This window comes from Hippoglossus stenolepis, chromosome 24 (assembly GCF_022539355.2).
Source record: "Hippoglossus stenolepis isolate QCI-W04-F060 chromosome 24, HSTE1.2, whole genome shotgun sequence".
Taxonomy (NCBI): domain Eukaryota; kingdom Metazoa; phylum Chordata; class Actinopteri; order Pleuronectiformes; family Pleuronectidae; genus Hippoglossus; species Hippoglossus stenolepis.
The window spans coordinates 1,488,632-1,507,441 of record NC_061506.1 but is presented as its reverse complement, the minus strand read 5'-3'; the positions used below and the strand labels follow the sequence as shown (position 1 = coordinate 1,507,441).

Genomic DNA, 18,810 nt, shown 5'->3' with positions numbered 1-18,810 from the left:
CGCTGCGGTGTTATGTAACCTTCTGCTCCGATCCAAAATTTCAGCCGAGCCCTCAGCGTGGGACAAAGAGCTCGCCGAGGCGTTTGATAAGTTATAACATCCAACCCAGTGTGGCAGGAAAACAGAGTTACAACTGGCAGGAGGGCCACAGGACAGACGGGGCGAGAACTGGTTCGTCACCTAATGGCTCAGAAAATGGAGAACTTTATATTTTAATATCAAAAACGGAGCATTTTTACACGTTGAATATTTGATACTCAAAGATAGAACAATCTTACATATAGCACAGCCCTCAGGAGCAATTTGGTATCATTGTCTGGCCCAAGGACACTTCAGCATGTGGACTGGCCGAGCAGGAAATCAAACTACCGACCCCCTGATTTGTGTACGTCCCTCCCTTTCCCCTGAGCCGCAGCCGCCGGCAGCCTAGTGTTGTTTCCTCTCTACAATCAAGCACCAAATACTGAGGTGGCATCAGAATCAGCTCCAGCATAAACATCTGCTTCCAGCCTCTGATGCGTGCACATCTGTGACCACTCAATTGGTCCCAATCCATTAAGCAGCTCCAATCAATCACCAGAAAATGGATGGCTGCCGAGCGGCGGCCTGACCCGCGGCCGCTCCCTCCACCTCACCCACAGCTGGTTCCTGACCTCCATGGTGGACCCCGTCTGCAGCGGAGGGGCGGCGGAAAAAAACAGGAGCCACATGTCAGCACCTCACACACCCTGCCAGCCCGGCACGACCACGGCACGCCATCAATTATTGACGTGGTGAAATGTGATGAGCTTCCACACAAAGAACAACAGAGGGACGTCTCACATCAACGTGTTTGTGCTTTCAACGCGTTCTTCTTCTTTGTTCTTGCACATTCTGACTCCAAACGTGTGTTTATGTGCACGTTCTGTGGAAATAACATACATCCTGTCGTTTCAAACACTGTGGTTCATGTACACACCCTGACGTGACGTAATGACACTTCCTCTTCACGTACTGGCGTTGTGTTGTGGTCCTTGTTTGGACACGTGTGAGTAATGCAGTCAAACGAGTTGAGATGATCGTGATTAGCCACATTTAACAAAGTCAACAACACGTTAAGTGCAGTGAGCTGTTTATGTTTTTCCTCCCTGATAAGATCGAGCCAACAGTCCCGATAAGGTTTAATTACACTGGTTGCAACATAAAAGTGATGAAGAAACTCATTGTTATTTTGTGACGGGTTGGATTGACATTTCCTCAAAGCACGTGATTGACGGACGTGTGAAAATGATTTGTCGTCGCGGCCCGTGAACGACTCTGAGGAATTATCAGCAAAATCAGAGTGAGGGCAGGGATTTAAAGACATCCCTCTCCCTGCCAAGATCAGATCAAACGCATCTCTGTACTTCTGAAGCAGCAGAAACGAGACGTGAGGAATCCTCCGAGACTCCTTGTGAGCTCAGAGGAATGTGCTCGCCAAGCGTGGATTACCCCTGCCTGACTGTCTGTCTCCCTAAATGTTTTCTTATTCGCGCGCGGGGTCTGACCTCAATTGTTTCCGAACCACAGACGCATTCCTGTCCAGACGAAACGAAACGTTGCGAGCGAGCAGATGTGCTTTAAAAATGGCTGCAGCACCCGCCTGTCTGTGGAGAGGGTTTACTCACCGGCGCGGCTCATGGAGAACGAGGACGGGGCCAGACGCCAACACACTGGGGGGAACTCACAAACACACAGATGAACAAACATGTACAAACACTCGGGCGGAGACACGCACACACACACTCTCCCAGTTTCCTGAATCTTTTATGTCCAAAACATAAAAGAGGGATGACTCCTCACAGTCGCTGGACCTGAACAACTGCAGATATGAAGAAGATGAGGGAAGGAGACAAGAAAACCTTCATCCAGACACACCTTGTTTTGAAATCACAAATTCACAGCCGCATGCCAACAGGTAATAATCCACAGTGTGTGTTTAAGCTTTTCCAGAGATGGTTGACGAGCTTGTTTCCAGACATAATTGAGTTTGAGTAAAGCGCCCTTCACTCTGGACTACAATTACCTCGTGATTTAAGAGTTTACCTGCGATAAACAAAGGCTGTTTTTCACTTGGCAGGAATTCTGCTTCTGCTCAGGTATGTTTCAAATTAACTTGATTGTATATGGTGTTGTCTGAGGCCACAGCCAGCTGGTGATAAATCATACGTGTGGGGCTTGAGGTGCTCTGGAAAGTGAGGAGCTGTCTCAGGCCAAAGAGACGACCTCCTGAGGCAGGTGGAAGAGGAGCTACAGGCATCAGCTGAATCCTGAATGTCCCTTCCTGTTTAACCAGTTAAAAGCTAAATCTAGCAGCATCCACGGGCACCAGTGGTGAAAAAGCAGCCACACATCATATCGCAGTCACATGTCCCCTGCATTGTTCTGTGTTTCACACCCTGCCTGCCCCTGCGTTGGAGTAATTGAGCAGGGACTCACGTTTACTACTGTACCGTAACACTAGAAGGTTCTGCTGACTCATGGAGACTGTGCACAGGCTACGGGTGTTTTACAGCGGCTGTCAACACGTCGTTTTCAGAGAGGGGGGCAAACAGTAGCTCTTTACAGAGGCGGACAAACGGCCGCTTCACGTACAATAGAGACAAAAGTATGGTAAACGGGAGCACTCGAGCCAAGGGGCTGCCATCTTCGCTGCCGGGTGCATGTGTGCAGAAGTCATAAATTCATCTGTTCTGCAGGAGTCACATGTTCAGCTTGTTGCATCACCTGATTTAACTCCTAGTTTCTGGGATAGACAAACAAACTTCTCGCTGATGCATTTTCAAATCCAAAGATCTGCAGACAGAGGTGAAAGCCGTTCTCTCCTCTGAGTCATCGCAGGCGTACATCGCCATGGCGTCCTCGTTCTGGCGCTCTGGCATGCCGGTAATCAAGTCATTAAAAGTTACTGTGCTCATTGCGATTCCCTCTAAGTAAAGAGTGCCACCAAATGGCTTGAGGAAAACAAGAGAGGTGTTTGAGGAAGAGTTTTACTGCATGAAGGTGAGCGTCTCCTGCAGCCACTGGAGGATTCTGCTGCTGTTATCCACTGATTTACAGCCAAGAAAGTAGGGAGCTGGAGTTTGTTGACATTCCCTTCCCCACACGACCACAAATACAACGCCGACCCCCTCTCCCCGAGCTCGTAAACAGCTCACGCTGCATCACCGTGACCGGGACAGAAATATGAAATGTGAGGGGAGGCCCACACAGCGGGCTTTGATCTAGACATGTGAGATGCATGTGTCGGTGAAAGTGTGTCAGCTGTGGGTGGTAAACAAGGACAAACAACTCTCGTAAACTGTCGGCATGCAGAGCGACGACCTAAAAACAAATCCAATTTGGGGATTTTATCTCCTTCCAAGAACTGAAACACTTGTGAGGTTTTTGAGGTGGGAATACGAGAGACATAAACAACTGGACGTCAGGCACTAACTGCAAAAACAGCCCTCGAATCCGTGCACCTTGGTGAACTCACATGGAAGCGAGTTCGTCCATTTAAAAACCACAGAAATGCTCTGGCTCTAATGACATCACCGAGCAGTCGGCGGCGAGGGTGTCTGGGCAAAGCTTTGTCTCCGGGCAAAACAGTCGGTGGATGCAATAAGCCGCCGATAGCTCCCAAATAAAAGCTTTTTATTGCTTATAAATTGTGTCAGACCATTAAACTTTATGTTTTTCCCTGAGTGACATTACTCCGAGTTAAGCCAGAGACATCTGATAGTCCCATTTCTCCAGATTTCCAACTTGTTAACGTTTGAAACAGAGAGAACGAGGCGTCAGCCGGGACGTGAAGTGTTCGGGGTGTTTACAGTGAAGAAACAACACACACAGCCCGATTCGCAGATTCACAAAAACAGGTTCCTGCCAGCCCCTGAGGTCTGTGCAAGACTGCGGCTGTTTTTAGAGTTCCCACGTGGAGCTCGTGGGGGGAGATAAATGTAGAGTAGGCTGAGGGGAGGAATGCATTCAGAGGAGCTTTAATTGAGCTGCATGGCCTGCAGTCACAGAGGCAGAGCGTCTCAACAAGGCTCAGGCTGCCGAGATCCTGAGATGTGCCTCACACGTACACATCATTAAACCGGCTGCTCTGGCTCGCAGCTCCGCGCTGCAGATGAACGCTGCAGAGACGCAGGGAATCACATGGGAAAGTTGTCTGGAAGGAGCCCCCCCCCCACCCCCCACCCACCCTCCATCCATACCCTCCCTCCATACCCTCCCACCTCCTTCAGAATGAAAGTCCCCCTGGCTGCCAATGAAGGGGAAGTGCTCCCATGCTGGGGCCCAATGGCGTGGACATTGAACGGTGGAACATTCCTCAGTAATTCAGTTTGACCTCAAACCAATACGCAAGCTGAGGGTCAGGGAATACAGAGGAGACAAAAGGGGAGGAGGAGGAGGATCGGATGTGGAGGAGTGAGATATGACAAACAGGAGCACACGTCACCATGTTCTGCTCCTGGTGTGGCCTGGTCTCGATTATGACTCTAATAAGAACGACTGGCATCCAAAACCTCGGAGCGCACACACTCTACTCTCAACTGATGAACTTTTCACATCCAGAGAGAATTTCACAAACAGATTCCTGTCCAGACGTCTCTCCACTTAAAGGCCGAGTCTCGTGACTTTGCCCTCACTGCGGGGACACGTGACGCGGTAATGGAAGCGTGTTGGTCGAACGGGAACACGGCAGCGGGGAGGAAACAATAACGTGGAGAAATGGCCGCGCCGTGGAGAGAATTACAGTTTTAATTCTATAAAATCAAATCCCTCCACTTGGCAATCCTCTTATCAAGTAATCCCCAGGTAGGTTTCAGAGGGGCGGCGGGCGCCAACTGCCCGGCGCAGCAACACATCTGCCCTGGTGGCGGGATGATATCAGCTCTAAATAAAGGCTCTAACGGGACAAAAGGATGAAGTGGAGCCTCTGGTGAGTAATGGTGATTGCTGTTGTGCATAACATCCCAAAACATTGAAAATTGAAATAAATATTTGATGGACGTCTGGCCCAGTCGGTACAGGAGATTAATGATTCAAGATTAAAGTGCATGTAAACTGTGCTTTTAGTGCAGAGATAAATACTTCTCAAAGATGATGAGTCACGTGGTTGTTGATAATGAAACCTGGTTTATCACAGTGGTTCACAAACCTTTTAGCCACTGACCCCAAAACAAAGGACGGGTTTTTTTAAAACCATAAACATTGATATTCATTTGAGCTTTGATTTTATTCTGCACTTTTAGTCTTAATGGGTTCAGAGAATCATCTCGTGACCCCTGTGCTCAGTGTCTCACGACCCCCTCAGGGGTACTGACCCCTACTTTGGGAACCACAGTCTATAGGGCCATGATTTAGAAGTTTGTGTGACACTTTTGTATATGTTAATATTCCTGAGCTCCTAAAGACACTTGTATACTTAAAGTTTCAGTAGAAGGTCAAAGGTCAGCGAACTAAACTGCCTCTGGTACTCTCACTTGCCGTCTCTCCAGCGTTTTCCAGCTATAAAGCACCCAGTACATGGCAGCTGCTATTTTCTGATCTCATGTTGGGAAGCACCCGTTCCCAGGGCATAAAAAAAACCTCAACTCAAGCTCAGAAAAAAGACAGAATGGCATTTCTCTCTGGCTCTGTGACAGCAGAGAAGATACCTCCCATGCTCTTGTTTCCATGTTCCCTCTCAGCTCTGTTTTTAGAGATAACAAATCCAGCCACAAATATAAAGCCAGCGTCCTACAATTGGCATCCTGTGTGTTTTACACTGTAAATATGGCTGAGGCTGAGGAAACCCTCCACCTCTGACCTGCTGTGACTTCTGGACACGGTCGTTGCAGCACTTCACTTCTGAGCAGCGGAGAAGCTGACCATCATAACGTGATACATATTCTCCAGCACTTAGCTGTATCCACACAACCAATTCAGCACCAGTCGTTTCAGCCGAGGATTAGTGGGCTGGATAGAAAATCTTAATCTGCCTGAGAGAGAGAGAGTGTGAGGAAAGAAAAGAGAGGAGTGGGGGAAACATGCATTCCTGCACATACAAATCCCCTGTACCGCTGGATTGTTTTACCTCAAACGACGGGTATCTGTTCCCTCTGTTATCAACCAGAATCAAAGTGCTCGTACGCAGGAAACCGGCCCCATGCTGTTGCCACTAACAACAGGACATGCGATTCCCCTCCCTGCTACTGGCTCAGTGCGAATCAAAGATCATCTCCTGCACATGTGAACACTGCTGATATATGAAACGTGTTCCCTCCTATGTAAAGACAGCTGAAGGAGGCGCAGCAGGAAGAAACAATCACCAAGCATCCTTGAATCCGTCCACAAGCAGAAGCAGAGATCTGTCTATTCTGGCACATATAAAATCCCCAATCCCCAAATGAGGAGGATCGATAAGACAGTAATGGTGCGGTTGCACATTCCGGTCATGTCATGTCATGCGTGCAGCCTCTTACCCTGCTGGAGATGCAGCATCCTGGTGCGTTCAGAGCACACACATGGTAATCCACCAACACGCTTCCCTCCTGCTCTGCAGCTGCTACCCCACTGATCCCGCGGATGATAAAGTTTACATCCACAATGCAGCAGTGCCGGCTCCACACCGCTCGCTGACTGCCGCTCCACTGCCTCTCCTCCCGTCCCCTCTCTCCTCTTCTCTCAGGATCCTCGCCTCCCTGTCTCCGGCTCCTCGCCGCTCCCTGTCTCTCTCAATCTGGCAACATGCATTGACTCTCCCGGTCGCTGTTCTTCCTTCACGCTACGTACGCTCTCCCTCTGTGCTACGCTTCCTCTCGCTAACACACACACACTCGCTCTGAGGCTCCTCTTCACACACTGAACGCTGTGTGTGCCTCCCCTCCCTCCCCGCCACCCACCCCGCCTCCTGGCTTTATGTTTCCTCAGAATACTCCTCTCCTCTCAGTCCTGTCTCTCTCTCCCCAGCTCTCTGACTGCGTCCCTCCTCCTCGGACGTTAAACATGTGTTCAGGGAGACGGCTGCGCTGCTGCCTCTCCGAAGGTGGCTCTTTCCTCAGGGGAGGAGAGGCGAGGTTGGTGTGGGGGTTTGTACGGAGGAGGAGGAGGAGGAGGGGGAGGAGTTTTTTTCTGACAACAGTGTCGAGGGGGGGTTTAACTCCAACAACGTGAACAGGCAAGAGGCAGCCAGCTTGTGATGTTCCAATAACTGGACTCTTTATGAAAACAGAGGGAGAGAAGGTGACTGAGGAATGAACCACACCTAAACGGAAAAGTTCTGACTCATGATGTTGCGTTCAGGTGCACTCACGGGAAGTTATTATGCAAACCTCTGCAAATGTTGCATGACGGGGGATGCAAACATCCCAGTTCTGATGATGCAAGAAGTGTTTTCAGATGCATTTTGAATTCCCATTCCATTTGAAGCACTACATCCATACGACTGCGTTTTCATTTGAACACAGCGTTTTCAAACTAAAATGACCTCTGTCCATTTGGAGCAGCAATGGCAAAAAGTCAAATGCAGAATCTACGTCATCGTTCATCATCAACATCTAAAAAGCAGCCCCCGATTAACTAACCCTAACCCGCCGGCAGCGTTTCAAAAGTTCTCTCTTGTAGCGGCTCTAAAACTTTAGAGAAATGAGGACGCCAGGCGTTTTTACAACTCTCTCTGCATCTGAAAAACACTGGCTGCCTGTTTTAACTTGGAAAACAAGGGAAAGAAAGAGCAGCCACTGACAAAAGGCAGACGGGGACAACCAAGGAGGAGATGAAGATCAAGAGAGCGACGGACAGAAAGTGAAAAGGTTGAGAAAGAAAGAGAGAGAGAGAGAGAGAGAGGGAGAAAAGTGCTTGGGTTTGCCTGCCTGGGCCGAGCGATGGACCAGGCTCCAGCCCATCTGCTGCAATCACAATCAGTCTCAGCTGAATGGCTGTGACAAACTGCAGCCTGGAGCCCACAGCCTCGACCGGGCAGGGACGCCTGCGAGGGCCGGGGGAGATGAGAGGAGGAGGAGGATGAAGAGGATGAGGAGGGGGGGTGCACTCTCTATTGTCTGCTCCCCAATAGGACCAGTGCGAGAGGGGGCGGGCACTGGAGGGGTGAAAGGGGGAATTAAAAGGGTCCCAGTGACAGGAGCGCTCAGTTAAAGAGGGGGAAGAAAGGCCGGGGCTGACTTACAGCCGGGGCCATCACTGCCACTTTACCCCACATTCACTGTCACTAATGTCCTCAATGACACTGGGCATGTGAGAAAATTAGTCTGCAGGAGAACGGAAGGTAGAGGAGGGGGCTGCAAAACTTAGAGACGAGGGACGGTGGAGACAAACAAGCAGGGACGACATGTCAGGATTATTTCAAACTGGGATAAAAAAAAATCCACACATCCCGTCACGTTCTCGTTATCAGATGTCTCGTAAAAAGCTGGTTCCCATTTGTCATCATAAAACTCAGAAAGATTCATGACGCCTGATTATTGCGCGTGTCATGCAGAGGGGTAATCGAGTTTATCATAAGCGCAGCTGTCTGGCAGGGGGATCTGAATATGGAAACAGCGTGATTCGATTCCGAGAGCAGGTGGTCTCCTATTAGACACTATTGTCCTGGTTTGGCTAAAATAGACAAATGAAGAGCTGAGTCAGCACCAACACTTACATATGTGACGTAATCAAGAAATATGGAGGCAGCGTTCACCTCTAATTCAATCAACAGGACGACTCCCTGAGCGATGGCTCCAGTCTGCAGGGTGACACACTCAGCAGAGCTCGGCGGCGGTGTCAGAAATAGCCGTACGCTTCTTTTCCCAGAATGCTCCTCTGTCTCCTAATGAGGAAACAGGCAGTGTTTGTTTCTTTAGCTTTGTTTTCCTCCATTTCCCAGTAATGAGAGAGTAACAGACCCTTTATGTTGAGACAGAAGTTCAAAGCAGCTCCCGCAAGAACCTCTTCATTATGTGCTGGGTCGGAAATCTAAAATAAAGTTGGTCTGCTGCAAACACTGAAACTTAAAATCTGGAGAAACACATTAGATAAGACCGTTCTGTTTTATTTGCATATCAGAGCATAAACAATATTTGTGGCTGCGTACATTTTGTTTGTATAAAGTGAAAGTAATCAATAGGTACTCTGATTCAATTACATATCTTTTTTCCTAATCCAATTGATTATGTTACAGATTACAAAACATGTAACTTGTATTAAGCAATCAGACCCAACCCTGATTAGACTGCTTATGTGTGTATAGTGAGAGTCTGTATTTGTTATATCCGTGTGTGTGTGTGTGTGTGTGTGTGTGTGTGTGTGTGTGTGTGTGTGTGTGTGTGTGTGTGTGTGTGTGTGTGTGTGTGTGTGTGTGTGTGTGTGTGTGTGTGAGCGTCCACTCTGTGCGCTGAGTGATCTGCTGGGCTCATTAAGGCGCTGCTTATTGCTCTGCCAGGGGTGTCAGTGACAGATTCCACTGTTTGGAAACACTCGGCCGCCCACACAGCCAGCCTGGCTCCACCGCTGTCGCACACACACGCACGCAAAAAACACACAAACAGGCACACACAGGCTAGGTTAGCATTCCACAGAGAGGAGGTGTGGGGGTGTAGGGAAGGAGACAGGATGGTGCTGGGACAGTGGCTGGAGGGACGGCGGGTCGATACGGATTTGGGTGCAGGGTGTCGTGGGAGAAGGGGGACGCTCGTGGTTGTGGTTGTGTAAAGTGTATGTTTGTGCACATGCAAAGGAAACGTGTGAGTGGAAGCACCTTGGAGGGACCATCGTGGTTGGGTTGTGTGTCTGCAGGGGTGGAAATGGAAGTAGAACATTTTTTACCATGATTTTGTCCAAATCCTTTGCAACAAAATCCAACAACAGCCTGAATTACACCATTAAGTTTGCAATCAACAAAACTGATGAGAAAATGAGTTTGTGTTTCATCGTTAGTGGCTTAAAATGAGTAATTCTGAATTACTGGTCCTTTCAGACTGATGCATCACATTAATATCTGCATGTGAATGTGATCGCTTGTCCAGATGGAGCTAAATTCACGTGCTTGATGCTGTTGAACAGTTTAATCTGTTCCAATCTGTCATTTTACGAGATGATTATATGTTTTGAGAGTAAAATCTCAAACTGCAGCCATGAAATAAACGTAGTGAAGTGGAAATTAAACTATTTCCCTTTAAAATATGCTGGTAGTTGCACAAAATGGAAGTACGAAGGTAGGGAAGGGGTCAGAAAGTAACACATGTACAAACATCCTGTTGGTGGAATGTCCCCGGCTCCAGCCGTCAGCCACACGTTTCCTCCGTGACATTAATCCCCTGCAGCTTGATCACAGATGACTGACCAGAGGCCGGCATGTGTCACTTGAGCTCATTACTCCACCGGTCGAGTCCGCCGTCTAGGTGTGTGTTCCGAGTCAGACGTTAATCACACAGGAGGAGGAGGAGAAGAAGAAAAACTTTTGTTTCCTTCCCGACAATTAGTCGTTTGAGCTTAGACGAGCGTCTGAGAACAGCCATTTAATTTCGAGGAAAAGTGAGGGGTGTGAAACCGTTTGGAGACACATCAGAGGGACCAGATATTTAGTTGTCAACACGGCTAGACTGTGTTTCTTGGGGGGAGTTTTCTGCATCAAGACGAACAGAGGAAACGCCAAACTGTTTGTTTACCCACCACACGCCTGCTCAGGATCCTCAAAACTCACATGATGTGTCACGCTGCACGAGCCCCTACAGGGACCATGTGTGTGTGTCTGCGTGTGTTGTTTAACACCAGAGTGGCAGAATGAAGTGTGTAACACAATGAAAGCGATAATGCACCTCTGTCACGTTTCATTAATCACAGGGACAGGGGGGCGGGACGGCGGGCAGGGTGGCGGTCCAGACTGACATCACCGAGGAACGCAGGAAGTGCTTCAAGCCATCAAGACTGGAATGAGCAGGATTAACACTGATGGATTTCATCTTTAATTAATCTCAATTTAATACCAACAAACGCTTTCACGCTCCTCGTGTGATTACAGTAAATAAACGAGACTATTATGTGGTAATCTCAGTGGTATCCTCTTTCTCAGTGGTACAGTTACTGGAAATGTTTTAAAAATACTCATGTGCTGCTGTTTCCTCTCACAAGGTCATTTTCTACGGGAAGAAATAGGTATATTGTGCTCATTTGTACAAGCACTATAAAGTAAAGAGTCCAGCATCATATTGTGCTGTTGTGTCTCTCACTGGCAGCGTGTCGTCTCACTCCAGTGGTGGTCTCGATCGTCAGATTCTAGAAATGGTCAGAGGACACACACTGTGACTTTCCCCCCCTTCCTGTTTCCTCACAGAGACGACGAGAGGATGTTTTCCACGGAGCCCCGAGCGGGAGGTAAATAGCGTGGATGAAACCACTGTGACTTCCAGCGGCTAAAGCTACACGGGATCCATCAACAAGCCAAACCGCACAAGACCTACCAACAAAGAGAACCACACAGGATCCATTGCTTCTCTTATCTTAAAGTGGGGATGTTTTCCTGGGGGCTGTGCACCAGGTATTAGTCAAAATAACTGCACGCTTTCCTGAGCACAAAAGGAGTCGCCGCTCATTCTCCCCGAGCTTATCTTGATTAAAAAACTCCTTTCATTGCACAATGGAGCAAGTCGACTGCAGTCAACAGACCTGGATGTTGTGTGAACCTTCGTTTTAATCAAACTGATAACAGCAAATGACTGAAATCAGATTAAAAAAATAGTAATATTCCGAGCTAATGCATAATTTAAGTGCAAGAATTTCAAACGAGAGTCTGAGAACTCACTTGGAGAAACAATTTTAATTAGCTATTAAACGAGACCCCCCAAAGACTCAGCACTTAAACACAGCTAATTGCCTCGAGGAATGCAGATAATGCCTCCGTTCAATCCAAGTGCAGAGACGACATGTCACAAATCCTTCTGAACACCACACGTACATAAACAACCGCACAGTTCATACCTCCAGTGAGGCCAGTCCTGTAAACATGCATGATTGTTTTCATTCAGGAGTTATTCTCTGAGAAATTGGTGAAAATGTAAAAGTGATAGAAATGATCCTTGGATTCTTTTTTGACCCGTGTCCCCCTTTTTCTTCTCGGAGGTTTCTTGGAAATAAGTACCTCAGTTTTTCCATAACCCTGCTGACAAACAAACAAACACATGTACGGGGATGGAAATAACCTCCTCGCTGTATAAAGCTGTTTACTTCATCTGCAGGGAAAGGATATATCCATTATGCTAAGTGTAGTCATTTTTTCCATAAGTGCAGTAGACAGCTGCTGAGCTTCATACTTAACCTTGACTGCATCAGAAAAGCAACATAAAGGCTGGTGCTGAATGATATGTGGAGAGGGAGGCGGTGCATGTGGAGCAGCCGTTGCATATCACTACTTTAGCAACGTGCATGGGAATGCGGCTCCGCGATGAAACGACCTTGAGGGAGCATCAATAAAAGGCTTCATTAACCCATTCGATTAACCCCCTCCTCTCATAAGCTCCATAAAACTGATCCATGTATACTTTTTACTCTGGTCTGGGGTTTGCACATGAATCTCAGTGGCCGCAGCGTGTTCAGGACCAGGGGAATCGAATGTGTGTGTCTCAGACTTAGTGAATCCTCGCAGAGATAAACCAGCGAGTGTTGACTTGTGTCACGGTGCAGCGGCGTGTCGCTCACTAATTGCTTCAGGGAGTTCATCATCACCCCCGTACGTTACTGACAAGTGTGGTAAAGATCATCAGGGATGTTTTAGCTTGATTTCTAGATCTCTGGATGAAGTGTAGATGTGTCGTTCATCTTTATTCACAGTCTATTAATAGCACACATGACTAGCTCCTGTTTGAACTCAAGCTTTTCCTATTATGGAAAAAACCTAATCAAAATAATCGACTGATTTTAAATGGTCCAAATATCAAATTCCACCAGCGCCTGCAGGTTCAAATGAAGTCTCCACGGACTGATTTATTTACCCGCTGACTGTTCCTGTGAGATATTTCCTTGAGTCTGGGCTCCTGGGCCATAAAGTGACCTCTAATGGATGGATTAGGCGAAGTCATTCACTTCAGAGGGCACACAAATATACTCTGGGAGCGTATTAGATCTCTTTGGAGCTTAGCATGATCAAATTATTGCATTAGACTGGTCAACTTATCCAATTAAAGTTGTAAAATGCGTGGCTCTCGTCCAACCGAGACGGCGGATCCTCGGGGCGTCTGCGGGAGGCTGAACCCTGTCCACCTCCTCGTCGACAGAACAGGCCTCGCCGCATACTTCAGCCGAGGATTACAGCCTTTCATGTTGCTCCGACCGCCGGCAGCACACAGGCGTCTTTGAGGCCCGATATGTAGGAACATCAGCAAGGTCCAGATTTGTAACACTGCTTCCCAGCCTGGCGCTCCTGTGGTCGTTTTGCTCTCATGTGTAAACACCCGCGTGTTTTTCCTCTCTCGCTCGACCCCGCCGTCCTCAGAGAGAGAGCAAGGACGTTTCCTCTCATCGGCGTCCTCCAAATTAAAATGTTGGGGATCACTCAGAGGGATTTTTAATGCCAATCAAAACAAATAAAAAGTAATTTGTGGCTTGAAAACGCTCTTAATAATTATCCAAAGGATACAGAGGGATTTATTCTTATTACGGACAAACTCCACATTCCAATATCTCAGACCTCCCCTCGTCTGAAGGACGAATGGGCAGACATGTCGAGCAGTTACAGGCAAATTCACTTCCACAAAGAAAGTCCTATTATCTATAATCCCTCAGCTGAGCGCTCATCGGAGCTGACCCCTCTATCTCCAGCGCCTTCCGAGCTCCGCTGCTCCATGAACATGACAAATAGCTTATTGATCAGCAGATGTCGTTGCTAATGTCCTCCTGGCAGCTGCAGCCGCCTGCTCCTCGCAACCTGTCCTAAGCCTGGAGGATCTCCAGCTGAGTCCCATCCCCGCCCCCTTCCACACCTCCCCACCTCCCAGCCACGGCCCCCAGCCTGCCGGACACCCTCCTCGTCCCGTTCAAGTGTTGGACAAGGTGTGGAAAGGGTCACAGACCAACGCCATCTGCTCCGGCAGAGACAGAATGGCAGGTGAGGCCGGCTTCGGGCCAGCGGCGCCGCGCTCGACCCACTAAAAACAAGGTCAGGAGAAGATTCAGGGAAACACAAACACCAGCTCAGCGCAGTCACAAATCAACAGTGGGAAAACGGGAGGAAGCGGAGATAGAAAAATCTAATCTGCATTGTTTTAATCCACAGGGAAGATTACACAGTCACGGTGCCTTGACGCAGCAGCTTGTCAGAAAGAGGTCATGCTAACTCACTCCCTGCCCGTCATGCTTTTCAGAGCTGGAGAGAAGCCATATGTCTCTGCAACACATGTCACTGAGCAGAAATCTTTAATAAACTCTCCTCCACATCTTGAAAAAGACATTTAATTATGTTTAATGTGAGAGACGTCTGCAAACAAACGATGAAGAAGTGGAATCCCGAGGTCAGCGTCCTACTGTACGCTCTGTCTGATGAGGCCAAATTTGGATTTGCTCCATCTGAAGCTGACACTCTGCCGTGGAGCTTTTGTTTCCGTCCGTCAAAGACGTGCTCGTGTTGAATAGAGGCTGCGGGGAAAGCTGGGCCTGCATCCCACTGGGGTTTTGTGCTCCGTCGAGCGGTGATGCTGCGGCAGAGTGCGAGAGGCTGGAAGATGTGGAGGAAACAAACGAAGCTTCTGATGTACAGTTGAATAAGTTATTCGTTAGATTCAGGCATGGAAAATCTGTCGTTTTTCGCAGTTTCTCTAAAATACACGTTTTTTGTGGAACATAAACGCTGCTAAAGGAAGAAAGGCTCATATCTACAGATTTTACGGTCAAACCAATGTAGGTCAGGCTCTAGAGAAAACACATCAAAATGTCTGCAAAAGCAACGTAACCCATCTTTTACAGCACATTCCACATTCTTACTTATGACCCAGACACTGGAGTATTTTCCAAACTACTATAATTTCTTCTAAAGTTATTGAAAGGTCTCAGATTTTAAAAACTAACCACAACTAAGAAGCAGCCGTGTCACATTTTTATTTGACGGGTTTATCTGATAAACCTTCGCGACACAGAAAAGCAGCCTGGCCCTAAAAAGAAGTGATATTTGTCCAATGTGTGTACTTTGCAGTGTGAAACTACCCTATAATAAGGTACAATGAGAGACATGAATGCAGTGGGTCACTGGGTCATGACGCAGGGATGCAGAGGACTAGAGGAATGTAAGAGCTTCTCTTTCTCCTCTTGACGGATTGATGGGCCCCATATTCTGAGGGGTGGAGGGAGACATGGACGGCGGCGAGCGATGCTGCCTAATAAGGGGAAGGAGGCGTTTTTTGGGACTCGCGGTCTGTGTTTTAGCTCAACAAAAGCCTTTGTGAAGTCATTCATCACTGTCGCCGCTCGGAATTGAACAACACTGGTGGTATGTTGTTTCTAAAAAACCGAGCTTCAAAGATGAGGGACTTTTCCAAAGCGCCGCGCTCTGGCTTCATGTGCACCGGTTTGTTTACGGCGTCTGGATGGTTGCATCTCAACCGTGCAGAGCTCATTGCAGTGGTACCTCTCATTACCTCTCTGATGCATTAAGCTCCCGGCTCATGGGTTTCTATGTATTTCACTTGGGTGGCTTGCTTTAACTTACAACCACCACCACAGAGTGTTCTCACCCCGCTGGTTTCAGGATTACGCAAAAAGCTACTGAACGGATTTCCACGAAACGTTGTGGAAGGACGGGACAGGAGCCAAGAAAAAGCTCGTTAACTTTTGGGGGGGATCCAGATAGGACATTTCCCCCCGATTTCTCAGGGAATAATTAATGGATCTTGATGAAAGAACAGGGCATATTTAGGGCAGGGGGTTCCCAAAGTGGAGTCCGGGGACCGCTGAGAGTCCTTTATTTGGCTCATTGATAATTATGAGTGTGATTAATTGGGTGCAGATCTAAATAAAACTCTGGATCTAGTGGATATAAATGTGGGTTCATAAGGGAACTCTTTGGCCCTGGTGCTGGTCTGTGCACTACTCTAGTTCTATAACAAATTTCAGGTTGATTTTGGCCTTAAATCTACAGAAACGTCTCAGCTCCTCAAGCGGAGGATAGTTTCATTACCATATTTTCCCAAGAAAAGCTGTCGTTCTTGTGCTTCTGCTGACGGACTGTCGGGTGTAAAATGTTTCCAGGCTTTTGTGAATCCGTTTCATGAAGGATTAGAGACATGAGGGAAATAAGAGAAAGAGGCTGAGCTGAACACAAACTTCACACAAATGACAACTGCAGCTGCCGTTAGCGTCTCTGGTCACCGCAAGTTCAAGGCTTTCAACCCACCTGGTCCTCGGCTCCCAACCTGGGTCACGAAGACATTGTGGTCCTTCTAAGTGGCTGTTAGGTCACTGAGGGTGTCACTGAAGATGACTTCCCTGTCTTATAAAGAGGGGTGGGGAGGGTCATTTCTTTACACATCACTTCCTTTATTGGGGGGCTGCCCTGGCCTAGTAAAGGGGACGGTCAGTGGTCATCCATCCCCAGAGCCACCCACCCCGAGACCCCTATCCCCCTGCGTCCAACCCCCAGCCCCTCGCTGCTCACTCAGGGGGAAAATTACTTGAGCTGGGGAATACAGCTCCATTGAGAGGGCTTTACAAAAGAGGGTGAAGTTTAAAAAATTGTCTCTCTTTTCTAACGGGGGCGGTGCATCACTGGAAGGGCTAAAGGACGATAGGAGCACGGAGGGGACAAGGTCATTAGATTGGCATCTCCATAAGCTCTTCATTCCCATTGTCTGGGCCAATCCACTGCAAAGGACCTCCATGAGAAATGCCCCCAGTCAACCCCACACTGAGCCCGGACTCTCCCCTTTGTCTGCCACTTTTTACTGAGCCTCCAGCACAAAAAGCATTTCTCAGGAACGGCGTACAAAGCTTGTCTCGCGCTCGAAACCAAACAACATTGTTCTGCTGCCTCTGCTTGGGGAATGGATTGCGGACAGCTGCTGATGTCCTGCGGCAGTAAAACATCTGCCCAGAAGTCTTGAGAACCTCTTACCTTCGCACGTTCCTCCGCTCGTCCTCAAGCTGCTTCAGGAGCTCGTCGATGCATTTGTTGGCGTCCATGTATTCCTGCACAGGAGAGACGAGAGAAGCGTTGTGCAAACTTTAATTGGACATGATTTCAGTTATCTGTCCAAGTGAGACAAACATAATAAAAGTAGAACATCCATCGCTCACATTAATGCATCAGATGCTGATTAACGCCGCGACTGGACTCTGTATTTCCTCCTCTCCAGTAAACCACTTTTCAAACGGTGCAGTTAATCAGTTGAGTCTCTCATTCTGCGTCTCGTCATCTCGGCGTGTAACTCCAGAAGCACCTCTGGGTAACTTCTAACGGCTGGCCCAGAAGCCAGTCCAGCTGTGGGACGTCAGCTGGGAATAGCCCGCACTCACAGAACGTGCGCTACTGAGTTACAGCACGGACCAAATGAGCTCAGGCTGAGAGCAGAATGGGAAAAACAGATGTCAGGATTTCTTGGCTTGGGCCTAATGATTTGCCTCTTAGTGGTCCGACTGCATGAAGCAGAGAGAGAAGGGGGGGGCGGCTTTAAAAAATAGGCCACATAGACACCGCACTTCAACCATCTGGGTTTTCAGACTCCACCTCCACAACAGTTGTGACTGTCAGATCCGTGCACGCTGAGTTTAAGGCTAATTAATTAGACGTTAGCTTGACAGCTCACGACGTATCTCCTGGGTAAACGCTTATCTCAGTGGGACAGATGCTCTCTATTGATTTGTAGATACTGCGGTCATGTGCTCGCAGAGTGAAATCAAATAAAGGGGATTCCCATGAAGAGGTCACTGGGCCAGGAATCTCAGTCCACGGGGAAAACAGGGAGACGTTGGTGCTCCCTGTTTTGACTTTAAAAAACATATCTCTTGTCACTTGATATTGTCTATTTCTGTTTTAATCTCACTCATCTCATTATTCACTGGCAGAGATAAATCCCTTCTTGATGCCACTGAAATATAAAGTCCTCAGAAAATCTAAAAACAAACCCAGAACCCCTGTTGTGATACAGTGTGAATAAAGTAGAGCACAAGCGTGTCCATAAAGGAAGAGCTTGATCTCATATGCAAATGTGAATCTGAATCTCACACACTGCAAACAAACACAGCCTCAAAAATAACCTCCTCTTCGACGCCACCTCCAGTTTCACACACTTCACGCTCTGAGTACAGATTGGACTGGTTCTGACCTCCCTGTGACCCATCGTCGGGACCAGACCAGACTTAAAGCACTTCTGTTATCACTAGATGGGCTTTTTTTAACCTGCAGTGGCCTTGAGAGCAAGCTAGGCCAGATGTTCAGAAGCTGCTGCTCTAAATACAGCGAGCGCAGTTGTTTTGTCTGCTCGCTCCGCCTGTGGAGACTCCCACTCCAAGGCTTCCATCACCACCAGTTTGCCAGCAGAACGTGGCAAAGGCCCAGGCTCCCTGCGGAGTCGCCAGTCAAGGGCACTCTGTTTAACCAGTAAGCAAAAAGCACGACAACAGATCGATGCTTAACAGCTTGGTGCCGTATTTCCTAATCTCTCGCACGCTTTATGTGACTTTACCACAAAAAGGACATTTCCCCTTTATCCAGTTTTGTCATCATCCATTTTGACTGAAGCAAATCTTTCATGTTTGGAACGCGACCAATTTACAGTGTCTGACGTCCCCAGAGCCATGTGTGAGTCCCACAGAGCAAAAGGCATGCAGCAACAAACCCAAGCT

At 48.1% G+C, this 18,810-nt stretch overlaps 1 protein-coding gene across 8 annotated transcripts in view; it reads right to left on the bottom strand.

Moving 5' to 3' along the window:
* Window positions 1-18,810, bottom strand: part of LOC118103438 (nck-associated protein 5) — a 106,183-nt gene that overhangs the window by 55,055 nt on the left and 32,318 nt on the right. For 6 of the 8 annotated variants that reach the window (XM_035150392.2, XM_035150393.2, XM_035150395.2 and 3 more), the window contains one exon: window positions 17,081-17,154. In XM_035150392.2, coding sequence (XP_035006283.2) covers window positions 17,081-17,154 — 74 coding nt within the window. Of the gene's footprint in view, window positions 1-6,473; window positions 6,885-17,080; window positions 17,155-18,810 lie in introns of those variants that run through there. The other 2 variants (XM_035150399.2, XM_035150401.2) reach the window with 1 other exon arrangement.